Consider the following 25,377-nt stretch of genomic DNA (forward strand, 5'->3'; position numbering starts at 1 on the left):
TTGAATAGAAACACTTGCAAATGAGACTTTAAAAACAGTGTCAAAAATAAAAAAAGAAGACATAACTGTATCATTTTGCTGAATAACTTCATAAAGAGTATGATATTCTTAGCCCATATAAATATGGTCTAAGCATAAATGATTTCTGAGCCCCAGTGTATACTTATGGCTCATCCATAGTTAGCAACACACAGATGCGTATTTTCACTTAAGGGAAATCCTGCTCTTGAAACACTTAAGGTTGAGGAATTCTTTCCATGCGCATAAAGTCATGTACAATTTTGAGCCTCCTCCCATTCAGTGTGGGGGGAGTGAAGGACCTCTCCTGCCACCCTCAGCTCCCACACCAGTGGCCATGAGTTCCCTCAAGCGTCAATGGCAAAATGAGAAGCAAAACAGGATCACAGAATCACAGAACAGTTTGGGTTGGAAGAGACCTTCAAAGTTCATCTAGTCCAATCCCCCTGCAATGAGCAGGGGAAAAAAGTACAGAAAACCTCTTATTGACCATATAACTGGTGCTGATTTTGTACTAACTGCCCAGCTGGGACAAACTGGGCAGCCAAGTCCTAAAATTGCCTGATGTAGAGTCTACTGTAAGGTACATGATGTTCCTATAGGACAGCTATAGGCTGGGGATTCCTACGCGAAGAGCCTGGATCAAAACCTAGGTAGTAAACTATCCCTCCCATGATGGCTGGGCTGCAAATCCTACCTCGCTTTTTAACACTGAACCAACACAATGCCTTCTTCATTTCCCTCTTCCTCCCACCTCCTAATTTCCATCTTTTTTTCTCCTTACCTGATACTTTTTGTTTATTTCTGAAGCTATTTGAGGCAGGGGCTGTCACTTCCTATGTGTTTATGCAGTGCCTTGCATGAAGGCTGACAGCTCTAGATGCCGTTATAATCAAAGGGGAAGGGGTGTGGGGGATTTTCAAGAAACCAAGGAAAATGAGGCATTGTGTCACCTGCCATTGACATTCAATAGGATTTGAGTACCTTTTTCCCCTTTGAAAAAATCTACATTTAAAAGTATAATAATTAAGATACCTGTCATTACCAAAGCATGCATTGTTAAAATATGACACAGCCTCCAAGTAGGGAAAACCTTCATTTAGAGCAGAGTCATTAACAGAAAGCACTTTTTTTCCCTTCAGAAGCACTAAGATCTCATTTATCTAAAATCACACACAACTGCATTCGACACACTTCCTGGAAGTACCATGTCTGACTTGTATCATACTTTGCATCAGTTAGAGATCTGCTGAGAAGTACACACTCCATCAATTTAAGCACTAACATTTTATGTGTGTTTTTTTTAAAGAGCATTTACCATAAATAGAGTTTTAAATGATCTTCTTTAAGTATTGTAATCTTTAATTGAATCCAGTACCTCTGCAAACAGAGCAAACAATCTCTGATTTGCTCATTTGCTTCTATTCTATTTCAGACATGCACTGGTTTGCAGTCATGTAAGGTTTTTTCATTAGCAATTGCTGTTCAGCTGCATGTTTTCTTCAGTAATCTAATTAATGCTAGAAAGCTAACTTTTCTTCTTGTGCATTATAGTATGTCAGTGTAATCAACACTCTTGCAGAGGTTATATATAAATAAGAATCAGGGAAAAAAATAACGTTAAGGACAAAATTGAAAGGGAATGTAGAAATTAAAGATTTTCCATGAGATGGTGAGTGCCTTCATCTGACAGTGACACCAAGATAGAAAGTGGTTACTCAGCACCCTGCAGGGCAGACCCATGGGAGTCCTATGGTTCACTGCAAAGAAATTATTACGCGCAGGTAGAATAAGAAAACAGGTATTAATAAAGAGGATAAATTATGTCTTTGATTCAGTAGCTTCCCAGGTCTGAGTTTGTTACATGAGTAACAGAATCATGCAGACAAATTTTGGCTTTGTCTTTGGGATGTTATCAATCTCTTTACATCAAATCACAGGCCTGATTGCAAACTGTGTTCCTGTGCAGTCCCTGACTAATTACGTGTATAGTCTTAATGGCAACACACATCCTACCAGGCAGGATGCGTAGACACAGCTGAAGTAAACCACTGTGTATTACTAATGGCAAGAAGGGCTCAGTTATATAGCCAGAATGCCATGGGCTGCAATGACATTAATATTGAATATTTTCCTCAAAAATGCTGATTTCAGGCTCTCAGCTACAGAGTTTCAAATGGGCTGCAACAGCTACTTGCACCAGCCAGCCTAACAGGTGAGAGAGGTTGGAAGAAGCCTTCACCCTCAGAATGTCCTTTGGTGAGATGCTGAGCACCTCTGGATGCTCCTTGAGCCTGCCTGAAGCTTGAAACAGTATCTTTGGAGGACCATTTTGCCTGATGGTCTGTTTGTCCTATTCAGAAAGAAATATACCTCACCATATAGCTGTTAGCTTAAGAAACTTCTTTCCTTCCCCAAATATGCCATTGGAACACCTCAGAAAGAAAAATCTTAGTGGCTAAACATCCAAACAAGTGTGTAAAACATACACACAGGCCAACTAGCAGAGCAACTATACCAGTAAACTCCTATCTCCAAGAAATCATGCAAGGTGCCAACTGGGGATGCTTGCTATGATGTTCTTCCTCCCAGATTATGCCTGAGAGTTACCTGAGAGTGGCAGAGACCAAAAAGCATGCTAGGAACTGTTACAGTTTGATTTATCAAATTTATCAAACTGTTACTGTTTGATTTATCAAATCAAACAGTTAACTTAGTTTGATTTGAATTCAGTGGCATTAATTTAGCCCCACATTCTTCATCACTGTGAGGATGCCTTGCACTTTTAGATGCAGATCTGTCTCTGGTTAATTTGATAAAGTCTTACATTTTGGTGCTGCAAAACACTGAGATCAGCGTAGTTGGATAAGAAAGTGGGAGATACTATTGAAAACAGAATTAATAACAAAGAAAATGCATTGCCTATTTAATAAAACCACTGTAGCTTACTACAATAATCATTAAAAGAACTGCATTCTACTATCTACAATGGATGACATTTTTTGGGGGCAGCTGGTTCTATGTATCTGCAATTGGGTTTAAGTTGCCCTCACCTCCTTCTTTTTAAACTGGATTCTCATGTATTTTACATAATGAGGAAAATGCACAAAACCTCTGTATGTCTGAAAATACAAGTCAAAATGTTTTTTTTAAAGTTCATTTTTAACTTAAATGCTCACTTTATAAAATAACAATCTATGTTACAGTGCTCAGTCTACAACATAAAGTACACAAAAATACCATGGACAGAAAAGCTGTAGTGTCAAGTTTGATGCCTCAGTCAAATTCCAACTGTGAGTTGAGGTTTTACACAGAAACCAGGCACCTTGACCTCAACCTCCCAGTCTAATTAGCATGTTGTCCTCCATTCTTGAGAAAATTGACCTCATTCACCACAACGTGCTCCTGCTCCTCCCTCTGGCTTGGGGTGCTTTCTTTGTTCTTGTTCTACCTCTGGGTCCCAGAGCGTAGCTGTCATGGCTTGATAGCACAGTGGGCACACAAGCAAGTATGTGAACTGAGTGAATGCAGGAAAAGCTTTTAGCAGACAGAGTAATTACAAGAGACTTCCCTGCCACAGAAATGTCCTGGTAGGTTTTAGGCTTTTAAAGCCCAAAGTCTGAATGCTGTTACGGTAACCACAAGATGAAGGTGTTTACTTCAGTCACCTGGTTTTCCCCCTCCTTTTCCTGATAATTAAATTCCACCACATATTATACAGAGATTCTGACAAAATCTGAAAGCTACTAAATATATCACTGAATTCATGAGATGCAAATAACCTCAAACGAACAGTAAACAACACCCTCTGACTTGGAGCCTGAGTCTCCCAGGGTGTAGAGTGCTCTGAATTCCCTCTGCTACCACTGCCTCTTAGGAGGAATTCTGCCTGAAATGAACAATCATGGGACTACAGAAAGTGTTGCTTCCCTCTTTTCCAGCCTCTTCCAACTTTTTGTTTTCATGCATCCTTCCTCTGTTCCTGCTGCAAACTGGGTCTTTCCCCTCTATCTCCTGGATAGTCACCACTTCAATTCATTATCTCTAATTCCAGACATCCTGCACTCCTACACTGAAAAGAATCAATAGAAGCCATCAAGGGAAGAAAGGGATTTTAAAAACATGCTCCACTATGAAGATGGATGACAGGGCAATAAAACTCAGCAGAAGAAATACCTGAACTGGTAAGTCTGCCTAATTTGGTATAGCAAAGGCTTACTTTCCCTCTAAATGCTGATCAGCATCACATCCATAAGCCATGTTCAGTATAAAGCTTTTATCTCTAATTCAAGCATTTCTCCAACAGGAACAATTTCATCTGCAGAACAAATGTGATATTGAAAGCCACACTCAGACAGGAAAAGGCAAGGAAGCCAACTAACCTGACCAATAGGTTCTTTTGTTGGGGCCTTTCCTCTTCTAGCGGTGCTCGTGGCCAAAGTAGTGGTTGTTTCCATGACTGACGTGGACATCTCGGACTGCATCGCTGTGGCTGTGGACTCAGTTGTCATAGAGGAAGGCACTTCACCAACAAGTCTCACATTTCCTTCTATCACAATGTTGGCATCGTTTTCTGCTGCCATATTCAGAACTTTCAAGCCATTGTAGTAAAGACCAGAGAGCTGGCCTTGGAAAGGGTGGCCACGTTCCTTGCCTCCAATTTTTATGGTTGCTTGGCTATTGAAGATTGTGAGCTGACGCCCTGTGAAGATAATATTATATACATGCAAAAATGTTGACTGTGAACACTATACTCTACATGAGTGATAACAGATTGTCATGGGGTGAATAATGAGAGCAATAAACTATAAGAAAAGGATTTGACTCATAATTCATTGCTTTTTAATGAGGTGTCCATGAAATGCATAAATTTGGAGAGCATTTGCATTTTTCTTAATTTGCAACGTTTTGGGATTTTCAGTTTGGTGTGTTTTGTTTTTTTTTTGCTAAAAGGCCAATCAAATATATTTACAAATGTGTTCAGCACTACAAATGATACCCCTCTTCCTTTTACCTGAAAGCAGTCTTAAACTTTTTGGGGTGCGTGTCAAGAATGCCATTGTCAAGAATGCCAATTCTAATTCCTTAAGTTTATACTTTTTCTTCAAGTTTTTTCCACACAACACATCATAGAGCCTATAGCTTTAGTTACGTATATGTGAGTTTATGTATGTATAGACATATAGAAATATGTATATACACACAGTTTATATTTATATGCCAACAAGTCACTAAGTCAAGTGAATTTTAAAGAATCCTTTATGCAGTAATCTGTCATTTTTCTATGTAAGTGAATTCAGTATTTACATTTGTAATTGAATGATTCCTTTTTGTATTTAAATGTTTATTTTCCTTCCACATACACACTGGAGAGAAACACATGGTTCACACTGAGTATCTCAGAGGCAGATTCAAAAACAGATGTCTGATTGGCTTTCAGCAAGGCTATCAATTCAAATAAAAGATTTTAGGTGTAAAAGCGGCTTCAGAAATGATACACATACCGATGGAGAAATCATGGCACATTTCCATTAAACAGAGAAATCCTCAGCAACAGTACCACTCTTAGTAAATCGAATAGTCACTTTAGCAGATTGGTTTCTGCTCACAAAAAGCATGCACACAACTTTAAGTTCTGTTTTAATTCGTGTTTGTTCCAAAATCCCCTTAGAAGGTTGCAAACGTTAAAGGGACTTCATTTTGATTGGCAAGTCATATTGCCCACTATTTAAGATACCTACAGTTTAAACAAATTTTTTTTTCAGGACCATAATGAAGATAGCATAACTACAGATATTTTTAGTTAATAATTTAGATGCTGGAACATGTCATATAATCTATGAACGATTTATAATTTTTGGTTAATGTTTGCTATAAGTACCTTCATAGATTGAGTTAGTGGATTATATTTAACAGTCCCTTTAACCTTAAGTTAACAGGGTAAGATTATTAAACAGCTGGTACTTCTAGAAATGTAGAGAAATTATTATACAAGGTATGCAAATATTACTCTATATTTTACTTTTTTAAAATTTGTTTTTAATTTAGTTTTACTGAAATTTATTTTTTATGTTTATTAGTGTTACAATGAAGCACTACTTGGTTATGTTCAAATTATTGTTTTATTTGAAGTTTTAATCAATGTTTTTTACCTTTGTCGAGTAGCCATTCATCAACTACTCGACCAAGTCGATATGGAATTCGCTGTCTAGCAATCGCCAGGCGCTCGTTATCATTGTTTCCTTTAAAGTTTAAAGAGACATTTCATTGGTTAAAATCTGTAAGGTCAAAGGTTAAAAGTTAATACTTAAAGCTTGAGCTATACAGTTGCCACATGATTTTTTGAAATTTGGAATTTTAAAAAGTGCTACCTAGAACATTTCATGGCTCCGACTTTTCATTCATTCATTTATTTTATTTTAGCAAACAAAATTATTCCTATGTTAATTGAAAATTAGAAATCTGCATTTGAGCTAGGTTATTAAACTTATGTTATAGACAGACCCAAAAAACAAATTTAAACATCATCGAATGGCTTTACAAAAAATGATCATTGACCTCAGGGTTTTGTCTTTTTTGATGTTTCTTATTAACTAGTTAAACATGTTCAGGTGAAACAGGTTTAAGTTTTCAAAAGACATCCAACCTCTCACTCCAGGTTAGTCATTTAAAGAAGAACAACACAACTCTTAATCACCATCTAAGGCACGCTTACTTCTGCTGTCTAGTACCAGACCTGCTGTAACTGATTTCCTAAGCAGAAAAAAATTCTTCTTCTTCACTTCATTTAAATACATTCCAGACATTCAAATATATGAATCAGAGCAGACATGGGTAATTCACTGTTTGTACGTTCTCATATAGGACACGTGGACAATATCTTGAAGGAACACCAAGGCTTTGACAAAAGTGACTTGCTGAAAGGTAGCCTGGTTCTGAAATGTAGAAGTGCTTTAAAACTTAGCAAGAGGCCATCTGTAGTGGAGTTTCAGAAACGAAGAACTAAGCAGAACCCAGCAATGCAAACCACAAACTTGTCGTATTTGCAAACCATATCTATTCTCAGTCTGTGCAGAGATCTTTGCCTCCTTTAAACAAAGCCATGAGATTAAATAAGGCTGGTAGAGTCAGAAAATCACCAGAGAGTGAGGAGTAATTAGCAAACCACTTTAAATATTTATTTCTAGTTATAGCTTTTTGTGTTTGAACGATACAGGTGTGATCCCTCAGAAAAGCACGACTTGTACTTAAAACTTTTCTTAGGAAAACAGCCATATTTCTTTCAGTGTAAATCTTTGTGGTGGCAGTAGTATTTTAGACAAGCAATACCTTTTTCTTCCATTGCATTGGTTGATATTAATAAAGCACTTGAGAGATAAGAAAAGCCAGATGAGGAAAAAGCAGTCATTCCTAATTCAGCTCCAAATCCAAAGTCAACCTTACTAGCTCAAACGTACATAATGTCTTTGACTTCAAAACACAATAAAAAAACTAATTCCCCTATCTGCAGTGGAAATGTAAGTACAGGATGCAGTAGCTTATGTAGGGCTCAGAAATACATTTTCTTCAGCTAGGAGGATCTTACTGCTACTTGCCAGACCAAACTATCCCAAATCCAGAAAATCGATGTTGGAGTTTGTCAGACAATTATCCCTACTATCAGCATCACAAGTCCTAATGGCTTGCAGGGAAGCATCAGTACTTTAGCCCCCAGAAATAGCAAGAGCAACAGTTTCTCTGCCAAAGCCATGGTGGTTTTACACATACACTTACTCTGCGGTGACATGACCTGCTACTTTCCGTGTTTCATGTCTTCATCATTTGGTTTAGCATGGACATAGTTCATTATGCCAGAAGCTGATCTATTTTCTTTTGACACTTTTAAATACAGAATCATAAAATGGTTTGGGATGGAAGGGACATTTGAAGGTCATTAAGTTGAAGCCCCCCTGCCACAGGCAAGTATATCTTGCATAGGCCAGGTTGCTCCAAGCTCCTTCAACATGGCCTTAACATTTCCAGTGATGGAACAGCCACAATTTCTCTGGGCAAATATGCTACTGTGAACTTCTATATGCATGTCAATATTAAAAAGTGCACAGATGTATATATAAAAATACATTTTTTTTGTACATAAATTTTACTGTGTTCTCAATGTTCAGAAGCATTCTCTGTAAAACAGTATTTACTGAAACTTTCCCTTTTCTGCCTTTTCAAGAAACTTAGAATTTAGAATAAAAGGCTTCAGAACACAACTCTTGCGATGTTGTGAGAACACGGAACGTCTTAAAATTTTTTCCCTGTTATGATCTTTAAAATTACTGCTCTTCATCTGAGCTCCATCACTTACAACAATCTAGGAAGTACAGGAAAAACATGAGAAATGTCATGTGGCCAACATGGGAACCAAGATAAGTAGTGCAATCCTCCACATCTTTGTCTGGATTTGTAACTTCAATTAAAGTATGTATCTACCAGTGAGTTAATAACTGATATTCCTTGATAGCCAGTTACTTATAAGACTTATGTTTAGCTTTTCAAGAAGATGTCTCTGCAGTTTTTGTTGAGGCATTATCACTTGATCCACTGAATAAGAGACATCATCCTATTTCCAAAACATTGCCTTAATGTAAAACAAATGAATCTTGAGGTTTTGTGGCTGTTTGGCATGTTTTGTTTTTTTTTTTTCTCTCCATCTATATACAAAAAAAAAGGGGGGGGGGGAGTGGGCAACAATTTTCTACATCATATAGAACAAAAGGCTAAGTTGTTCAGAAGGGGGTTGCAGGCATAAAGAATCTATTGACTCAATGGAAATAAGTCTCATGGATGTAGGTCACTTTTCAGATTCACCCACTGCTACTCACTGGATACCTTTCATTAATAAATACACCATAGACCTCAGAAGAAGTATATAGTCATGTCAAAATGAAATAGTGTTCACAACTGCATATGCTGGGAATGCATTAAACTCTATGATGTTTATTCAACCAGTGGGTGCAAATCAGGTGCATTTGGTAGAAGGAACCTCTGCAGGCACCACTCTGGATACCTAATGCCATGGCACCTTTCTACTGTAATTCCAGTACTAACATGGGATTTATTCCAAAGAAGGTTTACTGCTGCCTCCACTTTCACTACTTGGCAGCTGCTCCAAGACATTTCTATGGTGACCATGGAAGCTCCCCTGTGAATTAGCAGCATAAATTTAGTCTTGGCCAGCTTCTGCATTTCTTTATTTCATTAAAAATTCCACGCAGTGTGTATGTTTCTTGAGAATATTGCACCCTATTATAAGGTGATTTTATCTGTAAATTATGTCTTAGACTGACTGCAGCAATCTTGCACCACTGGGAGCAAAATACAAATGAAAAGCAAGGAAATAACTACTTGATTTGTAAAGGTCACACACACAAAAAATAACTGCTGATTACATTAACCCATCCCTCATCAGAGGGAAAGTGCATTGTCAAATGCATCTCAATCTGACACTATTACATTAGCTTAAATTCTTCTAGTATATAATATAAATGGAAGGGCTAGGGGGAAATGGTGTGGAACTCTTCCAGATTCAGTTTCAAGGAGAACATATAGGTTTAATAATGGTGAAACTAGCAGACACATAGGTAACTTAACAACTACATTAAAAAAAATATATACATAGCAGTGAATGTAATGGAAAAAATGTTAAAAGCAACAAACATCCTATTATGACATTTTTAAAAAACTCATATCTTTTCAGTAACTGCTTCTTCTCAAACAGCTGGTTTGGGGCATATGCTTGACAAATCTGGATAGCCCCACAGAATTCAGTAAAACCGTGCGTATTTACTTCAACTGGTAATCTCATCCTCAGTAGGGAAAACATAAATACCACACATTGTTTTCTCAGGAGTGCTGTCTGCACAGTTTTCATGCTTCTTTTATTTATGCTTGCTTTTTACCAATATGGTGAACCACAAGGAACTTCTTCAGGAAAAACACTTCCAAGAAGGTCCATAAATTTTTTCATACTGTCAATAAACTTGTGGCTTTGAGATTCTATTTCTGTTCCCCATCTGAAAGATTAAGTGCTCTGGAAGACATGCTTTTCAGCCTTAATTCATAAATAACCCCACAACTGATATGCTCAGACTTTAACTGTAGACAGCTCTGTGGCTATCCAGCATGACTCCTCCTGGTTATATGACCAAGATTTCTTTGATTAAAAAAGCTGGGTAGAAATGATTCACTCAGGATGTGCCCTGTGACATTGTCTAACTTGATTGAATTCTAGATGGCTTCATTCTGCTGCCAAATAAATAATACTTTGTCACAACACAGTGTTAATTCTGTATGGGCAGAAAGGTTTCAAGGGAATAACTGCAATTCCAAAGAATCAAGGTAAGCAGAGAGGATCAGCAAAGGCCAGATCTTTTGAGTAGGAGCTAAATCTTGTGGCAAGATTGAGAAGAAGCAGTCCAAAATAACTTTAATCATACCTTTATATCTATAGGTCAGCTGGGACAAACTGACTATGTGAACTTCACTAATATGTATTTTATCCCTCCCTGATTTATTGTATTGTCAGTGCTGGAGTGTAATTCTATTCTGTTCTCTGAAATAAAGGTGTCAGTTATTGATGTGAAATAGCAGCATCCTTGAAAGAGAATAAGTGAGAAGGTTGAAAATCGAGAGTCTGTGAAGAACAACCTAGACTGGGGAATGATTTCTTTGAAACAAACCCTTTAACAGAATACAAAATTACCTTGTTAGTCTCAGTCATCTGCTACGGAAATAAATGACATGATGAAACCAAGGTCTATCTCCATTTATAAACAACCCTTCTCTCCCTAGTTTTGCTCATCATGATTCTGACATTGCTATTTCTGAATCATGACTTCCCTGACATCTGCAAGAGGACGGTAGAGACCCATATCATTCCCCCAGATGGAGGTAGGGATGAAACCTGACTGAAGCCTCAACTGCATGGTATGAGAAACAGCCACAGCAATAATGTGGTGCAGGGGCAAACAGTTCACATAATGTCTCATGTGTACAGGCTAGGAAATGAAAGCCCAATCTTGGTAATGGCCCATACTAAAATCCTTCTGAATCATTCATTACTACTACTGTGCACACACACTTGTGTATGCAAATATACACTAAATGTTGGAATAAACTGGAGTTTGCTTCTTCCCAGCAAAAGACAGAGTGACATTTTAAGTGCTATCAACTGCAAGCAGAAACTTCTACAGGACTTGCATGTAATTTTGTCATGTTGGTGTTCACACTGGCTCCATATCTTGGCCATGCGTGGATGCTTTCAGTGTCATCAGAGTCGTAACATAAAATGATGACTGTAATGCATTTCAAATAGCCAATACAGAAACATTCTCTGTTATATTCAGATTTAAATTTAAATAGTTTTTAACTGTCATCACAGGAACTCAGTGGCTATGTCTACATTGCTCTGTTTGACCAAAGATCCCTTAGAGAGGTCACTCAAGCTGGGGCTCCCCACCCACGTGTATGCTGCAGTCCCAGAATTTCCATGCACAACGAATAGGGTATGCCAGGACATAACCTTATTTCACTCACCACTGCATACCTGTAGCAAGTCTCACTTGTAACAAAGTCAGCTCCAAAATACCCTGCAGCACATCTCATTACCTGATCCCGCCTGCTGCCCTCATAAATTGCCCACAGGCATCTTGTCCTCAGTGACCACCAGTAAGCTTGCCTTTATGTGTGCAAACACAACATCACCTTTTTCATCACAACAGCCTGGGTCCAGGACAGACAGGCAGGGGACTGGGTTGCATGCAACAGAGAACAAGAGGTCCAGATCAACCTCAGAAAATCACTGTGTTTGTAGGGAACACTGACACTGCTCTGACTTGTATTTTTGCTGAATGCTTACAGACTTGGCTATTCGGTGTTTCACCCAGGAATTAATTCTGGATGGATCAGATGAAGCTGTCTTTTTCAGTTGCTAAAATATGCCAGCTCTACCTCTTACAGTGTGTAGGATGAGGAGTTGGGAGAGATGGAAGGGATACAGTGGTACAGTTGGGAGAGATGGAAGGGTACAGTTGAAGGCTATTGTACAAGGAGTTACATATCCAGAAGGCTGATCTGGGCTTCCTCCAGTGTTCAAAAGGAAGGCAGACACACAGTTCTAGGATGTGTATATAATAAGTAAGAGTGCAACTCCACAATGCCTTACCTTAATCCAGAAGAGCTAACCTATAAAAAAGAAACCACCACGAGGTATGACTTCTCCACTCTAAATTGACAAACCTACCAAGTTCATATTAAATGACCATAGCATAATATGGCCTTTTTCAACATAGAGGGACTACTTATAATGAATATTAATTGTCCTAAGAGAATATTCTGCTCACAGAATGACTGACAGCAGCCTTCACAGCAGAGTGAAATTTCTCATCGGTGGCTTATAACACTGCTAAAACTCAAAGCAAAACTTGGGTTGCCTTAAAGAATCCAATTACCAGATTTATTAAGAGATGTATGTATAAGTCGATTCTGATTCCACTGATACTAAAGACTGTACCAAAACATCTTATGCTCATGTGTATGCTCCTTGTTTCACACTTCCGTACTAAACAAACGAAACCTTATTCTTACAACTTTCTTCAGGATAAACCTGAGAACTCCCATTAACCTCTCAGGGAGAGGTGAACCTTCACTTCAAATCAACTACCTTCCGCCCTGTTTTGGTTTTGATTATTTTTCACTGGATTAATTAGTAATTAAACAAAGAGTGTGCTCTTCCTGATTCTCACTTCCTCGCTGTAATGCGGTATATGTCTCAGTCTGAGCAGTGCTGGACTGCTTACTTTGAGAGATTGGTGTATTATATCAAAAGCAAGCAAGAGAAGATGAAAAGCAACAAGGAGATAAGCAAACACACAACTTGTCTGATAAATTAAAGGTCATATTTTGTTATCAAGAGTTTTAAACAGATCCTTTGTACTGCCTGTGCAGCATTTAAGGAGCTAATATTGTACGGCTGCTGTTAAAATAGGTGGGAAAATTGACAGAAATCATTAAAGAGGGAGATTAAAGTACAAAAAAATGAATTGTTATAAGTACAGTACTATGGCCTACATCACTCCAAGATTGACATTTTGCAGTTCTCCAAGGTAAAAGGACTCTGAACTGCTTCTGAATCATGTCACAGCATTTAAGGTTACACTTCCTATAAGAATTTAACCAGAAGGTGACTGTGAGCAGTTTCTTATTCAAGAGGTTTTCAACACCTGGAAAATGAAGAATATTTCAACCCCACTGTATCTAAAATTAGCTAGGTCTGAGATAGCAACTACTGAATGTGTTCTTCTGACTTTTGCCCAAGTAGCGATCTGGCTGATCTTCATTTCATGTTAGCCAAGAGCTGCTATATAAGAACGTCTCTTGACAGAAATAATGCTCACATTATATAAAGGAACAATGGCAAATAGAAAACACCGTGCTCAGCTCTTATTTTAAATTTCTATTGCTCTGTAACCTCATGAGAATCCAGTATTCAGGCACAAGCCATCAATAAGAAAGCTCTTATTAACTATATGCAAGCCTCCTAATTTAGTTTGATCACACTGCAAGTTCTGAGAATGGAATAGGACAAACTGCCAAAAGGTCATTGCTCATATCATTGCGTTTTACTGTAGTCAGTGAAAGGCACTGGGAAATTCTGTACAGCCTTATTTTATTTCTGAACCATCTGCAACATGAAAAGTTACCTGAAACAATTAAGGAAAAAAAATCTGGAGTTAAACTCTGCTCTTGGTTATGTGATTTGTAAAAGAAAATAAGTTTGGCTTTTGGTTGTGATCAAAAAAGGTAGAGTTGAACTGTCCCAGAAGACTGTTTGGAGGCAATGAAGGGTGCAGTACGGATAATTTCATGCTCATTACCTGACCAGGGACATAAAACCCATGAGAAATTCAAGCATCAACCCTCATCACCTTACACAAACTAAGCTGATTGCAACTGCACGTATTAAAAACGATGATTTCATGTTCTTGGCAAGAAAATGCTAGACTGAACCACCACTATGCCCCAGAGTCCTGGACCATAAAGGTGCTTTGTCACACTCACTGCATCAGCCCATTGTCTTACAGATATGTATGATTACACACAAGCCCATGGAAAAAACACAAGTGAGGTCATTGCTTGGACAAGCTTTTGCCAAGCAGAAAAAAACAAATGCACCCATACAGATTGAAAATGGCATTTAAGAGATAAAAATCTGTTCTGTGTCAGCAGTGCAGCAAAAAACCTAACCCTTGGCCAAAGAAAGCTCCAGACTTACAGTTATGTCTAAAAATGGCATTTCAATTTGTGTATTTATGCCTTGAAGACATTTTAGTACAAAAGAATAATCTATTTCAAATGGAAAGGTTTAAACTTGTACATATAGGGAGCTTTTTAATGCTTTTGGCAAGACATAGAAACAGAAACTGTAAATAATAGAAACAGATGCTCACTGAGATAGAAGCAGAGGAGTGCTTTAGTACTGCAGAACTATAATGAGCAGTCCACCACGGAACAGCAGAATGGCTGTGGGTAGACTCCCAGCAGTGATTTAGTTTATCTGTTAAAAGGTGAAATAATTTGATTCCCTAATTATACATACAACCCCCCCCCCCCCCCCCATGCCTTTATTACTATTTTGCACTGAAATTAATCTGGGATATGCAGCATGTCACTGTAACTTTTCATGAAATACAGCTCTGTTTTTTAAATCTACAAGGTGTTTCCAATTAGCTCAGCATTTCCCCCCTGTGATAATGTTTCACTGCAGGTTTTTTGTATGTCCGGTTAAGAAGACTGAGAAGGATTGTGACCCATTTTATTTTGTTTCAATTTTGAAGGAAATTGAAAAGTGCATTGCTCAAATGCTCTGGATTTTTACGTCCAAAACTCTTCTAGATTTTCTCCTTTTATAATTTAGGAAGTTCTCAAAGGAGGGAAAAGATGGTTATCACAACATATATGTCACTTTCCTGAAATCTGTGCTTCATGACTTCTCATATTGCAAGTGTAAAAATGGGAGGAAGACCCACTGCTGAAAAAAGCACCTGTGAGGGTGGGACAGCTGTGAGAAAGTCTGTCAGTGTTGTCACCGACCACTCCTATGGGAAGTCCATTTCAGTGCACTCTATTCTGCAAAAGCTCTCACTGAACATCAATCACAGAAGCAATTCTCGAATGTCTTGCTAAACTATGGCCTGAAAGGCCTTTGAAGCTCCAGATCTCTTCTTGGATGTTTTCAGATGATAGCTGGTCTCAGAGTAGGCTTGGGCAACGAGAAAGCCATCAGCTCTAACACATCTGGATCTGACCTGCCCTAGCTAAATCATGGTATCCCAATTCTTTAAGCTCTTGCCCCCAAAACACTCACATAGGAGGAGCTTCACTGTTTTAAAGTTAACAAAGCTACATTTTATATGGTCAGTGCAAAGCTGACAGCTAACTTCTCTGTTAGCTGACAGCTAACTGGCTTGATTTTCAGGGTTAATTTGAGTTGAAACAACAGAATGAAAAAACAATCAATACTGAACTATTTAAGCATACATGAATTTATAAGGAAATATGTAATCACTAGTCAAATGTCAATACCTTTTTCATTTTCCTTTACGGAAATCCATTTGCTGATGCAACATCCAAAGAGCAGACATGACTTCTACTTTGGAACACTTGTGAAATGTTAAATGGGGAAAAAGAACAACTTTTGAAAGAAAATAGCTCTGTTAGCACAATTACACATCCACTTTTTCTCAGGAAACTACTTGACCTTTTAATAACATACTGAAACCCACTATGTTGAAGAAATTAGGTAAAGTTATTACCACCTTTCCAGCCTTATAACTTCCAGTACCTCTTCTAACACAAAGCACTAATGCATTAGTAAAATATAATGCAATACACTATTTATTTTTATTTTTAAATGATGGTACTGAGAATGATGATTTATTAAAGAACCATCTAATTCTAAGAAGGTAATACACTAACATAAAAAGTGCAGATGGCTTACTAATAAATTACTAATGCATTTGAGTTTAATAAGCATATTTCAATATAAAATTCAGGACTCCAAGAAGGAAGGATGATGTCATTCCAGCAATCCACTGTCTACCATCACTCATTAAATTACTGCCATAGATTCACAGAATAGATGAGAAAAGGAAACTGCCTATTGTCCTTGCTTTTATTAATCATAGACTCATAGAATAGTTAGGGTTGGAAAGGACCTTAAGATCATCCAGTTCCAACCCCCCTAACATGGGCAGGGACACCTCACACTAAACCGTGTCACCCAAGGCTCTGCCCAACCTGGCCTTGAACACCACCAGGGATAGAGCATTCACAGCTTCCCTGGGCAACCCATTCCAGTGCCTCACCACCCTTACAGTAATGAACTTCTTCTTTCCTGAATTCAGCCATAAAACTATTCTTTTGCTAATTCATAACCTGCAGTTATGAATTAGCAAAAGAAGACCAAACAGGTCTTCCAGGAAAGTGTCTTCTCCTAATGTAATGACACACAGTAGAGGAAAATCTCTCAGCAGTGAATTCCAAGGCTCGCTGTTGAAATCATGTGCTTTATTTCTCGTATGAATTTCTCAGTTCTGGTCACAGCTTTCTAGGAACAGCTAAAGAGCAATTTAGTAAGCATCTAGTGTTTTCTTCTCCTGAAAGCACTTACGCAGTAATCAAGTCATTGCATAGTTTTCTTTTTGATACTGCAAATCAGTTGACATGGCAACTCTTTTGGGCTCTTGTTACACATGCATATTTTTTTCCATAGAGCCACAGACCCCAGGTACAGACTTTGATACCTGCTCCAGAGCTAACCTCAAAGTGCTGTAAAGGGTGGTAAAACCCTCCCCAGTTACAGAATCACAGAATAGTCTGGGTCCGAAAAGACCTTAAGATCATCTAGTTTTAACTCCCCGCCATGGGCAGGGACCCCTTCCACCAGACCAGGTTGCTCTAAGCCCCATCCAACCTGTCCTTCAATAATGCCAGGGATGGGGTAGCAACAGCTTTTCTGGGCACCCTGTGCCAGGGTCTTGGCACCCTCACAGCAATGAATTTCTTCCTTATATCCAGCCTACATCTTCCCTGTTTAAGTTTGAACCCATTACCCCTTTTCCTATCACTACAGCTTCTAATGAAGAGTCCCTCTCCGGCACCCTTACACTTACACTTCAGCCTTCTGTGCCCACAAAGTGGTTTCCATAAACTCCTTTTCTACAGCATCACATGATGTTTCATGCACAGCAACTTGGAAGATGAGATGCCCGCAAGTAACTTCTCAGAATTAGACGTTTCCAGGACATTGTCTACATTGCTGCAACTTTTTCTCCTTCTTCTTAGTCCCCTACCTTGGCATTTAGCACTGCTGCAGTGCTTTCTGCAACTGTTTTTAGATCCTCCTGGCTTCCCAAGGAATCATGTTCACACATCCCTTTTGTCCTGCCCTCACCATTATTTACTACTTTGGCTTTTGTCTTTTTATAAGTCACATATCACCAGCAATGACTTTATGCACACTTCCAGGGCACTTATAAAAGCATTCTGTATTTTTGAGCCCAGTACAGAACCCCACTGAACACGTTTCCAGTCAACGGATGCTCCTCACTGATAACCATTTGTTTTATGCAATATTCAGTTTATTAGCTCAAGCCAACTAATGAAAAATTAACTATATTCACTGCTCATCACTTTGATAAAGAGTCTCTGTCAGCTTTGGGACTGATGATAAAATGTATGGCTGTGATTTGCAGGCTCCCCCCAAAGTCACTGCAACACTGAATACTGCAGTACTACACCTCTGCAGATGGTAATTTGGCTCATAAAGGATGATTTATACACACAGTTGGCACCTATGAGCACCAGAGAAGTTAAAGAAGGGAGGAAGCCCCATGATAATGAGCCCGAAACTGCTCTGTCCCCATCCTTCATGTGTACCTTATCTTACCACAGCCCTCCAGAACTGACAGTGCAACCACAACACTTCCTTCAGTCTGAGACTGTATTTTAATTCAAACAAAACCACACACGAATTTGCATGAGCGTGAACTACATGATCAGGATCCTAAAGTGAGATGCTCAAGAAGCCTTTGGTTGAAAACTGCTGTAAGGCAATTGCTGTACTCTGAAAACGAGGGTGTATTTTCAAGACTTAGCCCTATACTCAGCTAAAGAGAAACTTTTAGCACTGTTTATTCTTTTGAAAAGGGCATATTTATTCTTCTCTCCCTATTGTGCAACTATCATTTTAAAATTTTCAACCAGTAGTCTATTAATGCCCATTAGTTCTGTAAAAGACAAAAATCAAAACTGCCTTTATATATGCTTAACTGTGACAATGTTGCGTTTCATTCAGTTTTTTAATGTTCACTAAACTCAATGCTGCATCAGAAAGGCTATTTAACTCCTTAGAAATAGCCCACTGAGGAAAGAAAACCATTCACATCTCAATTAAGCCACATTTGTTAAAAGCATAATTTCACTGCCTTTAAGTTTACTTCTGCTTGTAAGGGGTTGAAATCAGGATGCCATTCTCAATTTTTTGTGCTTCTAGTATAGTGGTGGATATACTATTTCTGCTTTATTTGAAATGGTGTATACTACAAAACTTGACTCTTGAGCAGCTCATAGCCATTCTAGGTTATTTAAATCATCCAGCCTTTCATGCTTTTTCTGACAGTCAGGATAGACAGAAAAGAAAGACGCTCTGCTTTAGTTACACCTTGCTAGGGTCAAGGTAGCTCTCTGGATACTCCTGTAACGGCCTGAACTTACTTTTAAATGCATGATACAGTACAACGGTTCTGCAGGATTTGTTACAAGCAAGTTGCCATTAATCTCAAATCCAAAGTTTTAAAGAAAAAGTTATTTTGACAGTGCGGACACTGCAGTTTCAGGACGTTAATGTGGTTCAGTCTCTTGAAAATGTATCTAGGACAGAGCAGGCTGCTGTTTTCCATCCTGCAGTATGAATTATAGTGACTGCTTCTGAATTAGTTAGTTTAATGGAAGTTCTTATCCTGAAGACATAAAGTACTATTCTGCTGTCACACCTCACAACACCAGTAAAATTTATCTGGGGACACATGCACAAATGTGCTCCAAATAGAAAAAATACCTCATCTTCCAAGAGCACCTGAAACACAATAGCACTGCAAAGAAATTTAATTTGTTTTCCATATGACAGATTGTCTGGTTGGAAGGCTCAACACTGCATTGATTTGTTCTGTCCTGAGAAAAGCTCCCATTTCAGACTGACTTCAGGGTTGCCTCAGAAGTTAATGGAAATAAACTGCACTGCAGAAGGAACACGCAGCAGAATAAACCATCATCCTTCTCTCTTGCATGCTCCGTCAGCAACCAAGAGCATTAATACCAACCAGTCTCACAGCAAATCCATGCACATGACCATCAAGCAAGGCATCTAAAGTGAGGGGAACAGACACAACTGTATGAGCTTAAGTGTTACACAAAAGTTACTTTCCTGAAGTCAGTGGATATTGGCTTGGCTCAGTGTGTTACGTGTTACATGAAACCCTGTGTAATCCTGAATGAGACAGCTATGACCCTACTAGAGGGCAGGCTGAAAAAAAAGAGAAATCAAAGAATCTGGTGTTGACAACATGGTCCTGCCACTGGGAAAGAAAAGAATGACCACGAAGATCTGTTAAGACATCGATTCTATCACAGGTATCAGTACTGTATTGCTAAGGAAGCTGCCGAGTAGCTAAAATTCCTTGGTAAAGGATTTGATTGAATTACTTTATTTTTAACCAACACCTTAATCCTCCATTTTGAACTTATGCTACTACACTGGACAAGTTGTGATACTGCAGGTTAAATGGGAAACACAGCTCAAACCAAATAAAAGTATGCAAAAAGAATCCCTATGCATTGGTAATGTTTAATCTTCTGTGACTCCTGTGGGCTTTTTCTGACTTTTACTGGGAATGTTAGTAGATAATGGCCTTCCTGAAGAGGTGAATGGGGCCAGCTGTGGCAGATTTACCACGTCTCATTCTGAGATCTGTTTTCACTCCTACTTTCTTCCTTTAACTTTAATCCACACAGCTTGTGGTCTTCAGAAATTCCATTTCCCTATCACTCTGTGTCTAATTATGGTAAGCAAGTATGGGCACCATCCTTTGCCACAAGACACAAAAAGAGCAGGTAACTGTTTCACTACTTTGCAACACTATTTTCTGAATCACTGCTCCTTTGACATTTTCTTTCTCCTCCTAAACCAGATGCATTATGCCACCTTGCTGTATTTAACTGAAAGGTGTTATACCTTCTATGATCAAGTAATGACAACTGTGCCACACATTTTATCGAGATCTGAATTTAATTACAGGATCTATCAAGTCAAAGAAAGGATGAGCCTTTGTATTTCACCAGGATATCCAAGATGAAAAATAAAGGTAAAAAGAAAATCTGTCTGCAGACTTCCAGAAGCATTATTATGTAGCATTATCTGACAGAAAAACCTGATAAGCTGTCAAATTAAAAAGCTGATTTGGGAAACTTTATTGAAACCACTTTTTGAAAAGAAACTTACTGTAGTGCCTTGTTTGGGTATCACCTGGGCAGGACAGAACAATTTCATAATCCCTCAAAGGGCAGCAGTGCTTTTTTAAGAGAAATATGCTTAACTGACTTCAGATAAACTGTAACAGAGGTTCACCCAAACAGAATGGGAAAATAATTCACCATTTTTGTTAACATCAATCTTTCACATGAAGAATAAAATTATACTGAAAGTGAGACCTGGATACATGCCGAAAAATACATTTATTCATAACCTAAGAATAGTCAGGGCTGTATGAATCGGGAAAAGATGGCAAGAAATCACTTGTGCAATTGCTCGTTGGCAAAGGTAGCAAGGTAGCATGCTCACCTAGTTACATATACAGCCACTGCTGATTTGTGGCTCAATAACTAAAATGAATCTTTTAAACTATTTTGATATCTGCTAAACTGGTTTCTTGCACCTTACTGCATTGTGGAGAACTTGCTGAAGTTGAGTTTCACAGATGTCCTTGTCTTATTTTAAATTGCCTATGCCATTACTTTACAAGCTGCTATAATGCCTTCTTTTATTCATATTATAATTGAACGTAATTGTATGAATACAGGTAAATATCAGCTTCCTGTAATACTCAACAAAGATTTTGTCCAGTTGAAACAAACAAAACCTCCATGTTATTTTGGCTTTGCTTTGGATAAATAATGAAAACAGCACAGGAAAGTTAACTGCAGGAAACTTTTTGATTATCACAGTTGACATTGAATGATCAGGAGTTGACTCTAATACAAGGACAACTAAAAATAAGTCTGTAAATCAGATTCTTGATTTCAAAAGAACAAAATTTGATCAAGTGAAGGAAACCAGGTTGTGTAATCAGTCTGAGAGGCTGAAGTCTGCCAGGAAGGACACTTGGAAACTACTTAAGATCGAGTATAAACTTATATATTAGTGCTTATAAATTTATACATATATATATAAATATATAAGATATATTTATATGTGTACATATGTTATTTATATATTTAAAAGAAAGTAAAATAAATTGAAAAGCCAGAGATTAAGTGCTATAAACAGAGATCACGGAAACAAGGGAAGTCAATTTGTAATCAGGTTGATAATGATCCACAGCTCAAAAGAAAGCTTACATACCTATTCTTAATGAATTTCTGGTGTCAGAAGGTGAGGAAGATGATGTCTATCCCAGAACTTAAAAACAACAAGCCAAAAGTACATGGTTTTCTACTTTTGTACTTTTTGCTACTTCTTGTATTAAAGAACAGAAAATGAAATAGTTTTACAGGACAAGGGGAAAAAAGCCATCCAGTCAAACTACTTAGCCTGACCTTATCTGTACACAGTGCTTTAGAATAAATTTGAAAGCAAAGAATTAAAGACATGGAAGCAATTGGAAAATGAGATAAAATGCAAAACTTTACCAAATCATGTTAGACTAATCTAATAGCTGCATTTGGTAAGTTAACTGATTTTCTAGATGAAGGAAATGGGCTATATCTAATTTATCTGGATTTCATTAAAGCAGTGGATATGATGCCATGTAGCAAATCATCGATTAACTGTGGAAAACAGTATAAAATATGTACAGTAAAGGGCTGAATAAAAAAAGACACGAGGGATAGCACTGAACGAGGAATTTTTTCTCTCCTCCTTTCTCTCTCTCATGTAGACACTACAGCCTAGTATCCCAGTTCTGTGTGTACTGACAGGCTTCTGAATACACGGGCTGCTTGTTTCAGGTCACACTCAAGGTGTTGCATCTTCCCAGGCTGCAAGCCCTTTCCAGGAACTAGCTAGTGCACAGGAGCCACCTTTTTCCTCATACTTCTGCTTTATTAAGTTGTCATCTTCAGCTTCTTTGTGAATCATTCCCACAGGTGATAAGCACTCATTACTTGTCATATTCAGACCTGCCAATGTGTCAACTATACCATTGCTCCTCACCATATTACCTGTATCTGAAAAATAAAAATCCTCAAGAGACAGTAGGTCAGTCAGACCTATCAAAGCTCTCCAAGTATTTTGGAGAGCTGATGCCATCTAGTTGAATGGCTGGAAGCTCTACATGTGTTTAAGTCAAGCAAATATAACAAACTAAATGCTGAGTTCTCTGTTAAGTTAACAAGATGACTTTCATGGTGAATTCCGAAACCGTGTTAGACTATGTCATAAGAGCTACCATCGAGATCACTGCAGGTATGTAAGGAAAACCAGTGGTTTTCCCCATAGGAAAACTATCAGGGTAGAACTCCTAAGAAAGTATCCGAGATGAGTTCCAGGACCAATCTTTGGTGTTTTCGTCACTGATCTCAGTATAAAATGTTGACCAGACAATGAAATCTGCATGTACCATAAAATGAGACATACTGGTAACTCTGAAAGGGCTGCAGGTGTCAGTCAAAAGGAACTGAGGCCTAAATTAACAGAAGGCACACTAAAGCTTATACCACAAAATGCAGGTCACACACTTCAGATACAGGACTAGTCAAATTTTTTTTTGCAATAAACTGGGATATTAGAAGAGAATATTAATGAAGAAAGATGTTCAATGGGTATACTAGTCAGCTGCAGAATGGTACTGAGCCATAAGGTTTTGAGCTATGAAAAGGGAAAATGAGATCCTAAAATGTATCACTGGAAATTACTTTCAGCATTCATGTCTTAATATGTCTCTACAGGAGGTCCTAGTGTTCTCGTTATTGTCCATTTCCAGCCACATGTGCTTTCGCAAAATTGAATTTAAAATGAAAATGCCTCAGAAGAAAGGCTATAATGATACATCTCTAAAAAATTCAAATTCTCTTACCTGAGTGTATTACTTCTCATATATAAACTTTTCTTTCACTGTTGTGATAGCTAGCCAATAGAGAAAGTCAATTTTTTAACTTTGGGACAAGAATGAAAAATGCTTTGATTGGTCAAAACATTGTTTAAGTTAATGAAGATTTTACAAAATCTCTTACACTACAAAAAAAAAAAAAAAGGCAAATAAATTACATAAGAGACTGAATTTTTCTTTTTTAAATTTTAGAAAGGTAAAAATTCAGGGGTTTTAAATGGCTGTGCTTTAAAATATCATCCTTTTTTTCCTTCCATTCCTTCCATTTTTTTTTTCATTGCTTGTCAAATTAAGTATATATTGTTCTTCTAATTCTTCATTCAGTTAGCTTTGTCTCCTCTAGTAATCTTGAAATCTACAGCTAGTATGTATGGTTTCTAACATCTTTTCTTTTTAATCAATGTAAATTAATGTATAATTTAAGGTTTAAATAATCATATTCCCATTGAAAATCAATGGATTTAATTCACTGATTTTCATTAGGTGGGAATCGATGCCTCTGTTCTCCCTAAGACAGAGACTCATCCGTGAAAGAATTCTGCCTTTATCACCAGGATTGTGTAATTTATTCCTGAATATTTTCACATAAGGAACTTTGTCAAAGACTTCATGCAAATAAAAAAAATCTGTTAACTCAGTCATATTTATTCCCCATTATGTCCCATTAAACCAGAGTAAGTTTAACTAAAATAGTCACCAGCAGACATTCCCAGACGGAGACCTTACCATAAACGTAACCCCAGGAACACACGACTCCATGGACTCATAAAAGGCCATAAAGAACACTGATGAGGTTTGCTTTCCAAATCCGGGAGGATGAGACATCACTTGGTATCCAAGTAACTACTGACTTAGCTGATATTTTTCCCTTTCTCTGCTTAGTAATTCCATGGACTAAGTATTTTAGGCCCATATCTACAGCCTGATTTTACACATATGGCATAAATTCATACCTAAAATGTTCGCTTGCACTGTATAATTCATCTACATATTCCCAGATGGACAGTTCCTGAGAAGTCCTCCTGTTCTTTCCAAACACTTCTATCTCAAAGGGATGTAAAGTATAATGACATGTCCTTGTTTCATTGGCACTGCTTGTTTCTCACAGCAGGAAAATGACATATAAACCAGCAGATATTGGGCAGTATCTGTTTCACATAAGTTTAATTGCTGTAAACAAAACTTAAGTCTTTTCCACTGCATTTTCCTCCTGGGCAGAAAGGTAGTTTTTATTTTGTCTTTGGGAGCATTGCTCCCACCAAGGAACGAGAGACTGAGTCAAGTTTGTGAGCTTCACAGCTCATCAAAAGAAAACATTCTTCATATCATCTATGTCCACCCTCAGGACTGACTTACCAAAATGGCAGATCTGACTGTAGAAGTGTCAAAACTGACTATAGCAAAGGACATGAGAGAACACCAAGATGTATTCTTTCAACCAAAGAAGGAACCACGTGAGGAAAAAGGTAAAGACAATGTGTTGCTGGACAAGTAAAGAAATAGGAGTCAGAAGGCTGATATCATTTCAGCATGCAAAAAAACCCTTGAAGTCCCATTTCCTAACAGCAGTGACCGGGGGGGGGGCGGTGTTAAAATATTACCCTATGGCAAATACAAGGGAAGGCAAATACTGAGTGACCGTTTCCTTGTCAGGTTTCTACCTCACTCACCTTGACCATTATGATTTTGCATGGATGTGCTGATAACAGGCTGTCTGCCCATTTTATCAGAATATCCAAAAGTCTAGGCATGGCTTTGAACAACTTGGTCCAGTGGAAGGTGTCCCTGCCTGTGGTGGGGGTTGGAACTGGGTGAGCGTTAAGGTCCCTTCCAACCCAAACCAATCTGTGATTCTATGATTCTATGTTTGGAACGAGTTTGAGATCTCTCCTGACCACCACCCTTATGAATGAGAAACAGATCTTTGATGGCT

General features: G+C 38.1%; 1 protein-coding gene across 28 annotated transcripts in view; it reads right to left on the bottom strand.

Annotated features, from left to right (window-relative positions):
- Positions 1-25,377, bottom strand: part of NRXN1 (neurexin 1) — a 682,391-nt gene that overhangs the window by 91,067 nt on the left and 565,947 nt on the right. For 16 of the 28 annotated variants that reach the window (XM_062605795.1, XM_062605765.1, XM_062605766.1 and 13 more), the window contains 2 exons: positions 6,171-6,260; positions 4,401-4,720 (listed from right to left, as the gene is read on the bottom strand). In XM_062605795.1, the coding sequence (XP_062461779.1) occupies positions 4,401-4,720; positions 6,171-6,260 (410 nt within the window). The remainder of the gene's footprint in view (positions 1-4,400; positions 4,721-6,170; positions 6,261-25,377) is intronic. The other 12 variants (XM_062605796.1, XM_062605797.1, XM_062605786.1 and 9 more) reach the window with 1 other exon arrangement.

The sequence above is a fragment of the Pezoporus occidentalis genome, unplaced genomic scaffold (genome assembly GCF_034315485.1).
Source record: "Pezoporus occidentalis ecotype Australia unplaced genomic scaffold, CSIRO_AGI_Poc_V1 ctg93, whole genome shotgun sequence".
Classification (NCBI taxonomy): Eukaryota; Metazoa; Chordata; class Aves; order Psittaciformes; family Psittacidae; genus Pezoporus; species Pezoporus occidentalis.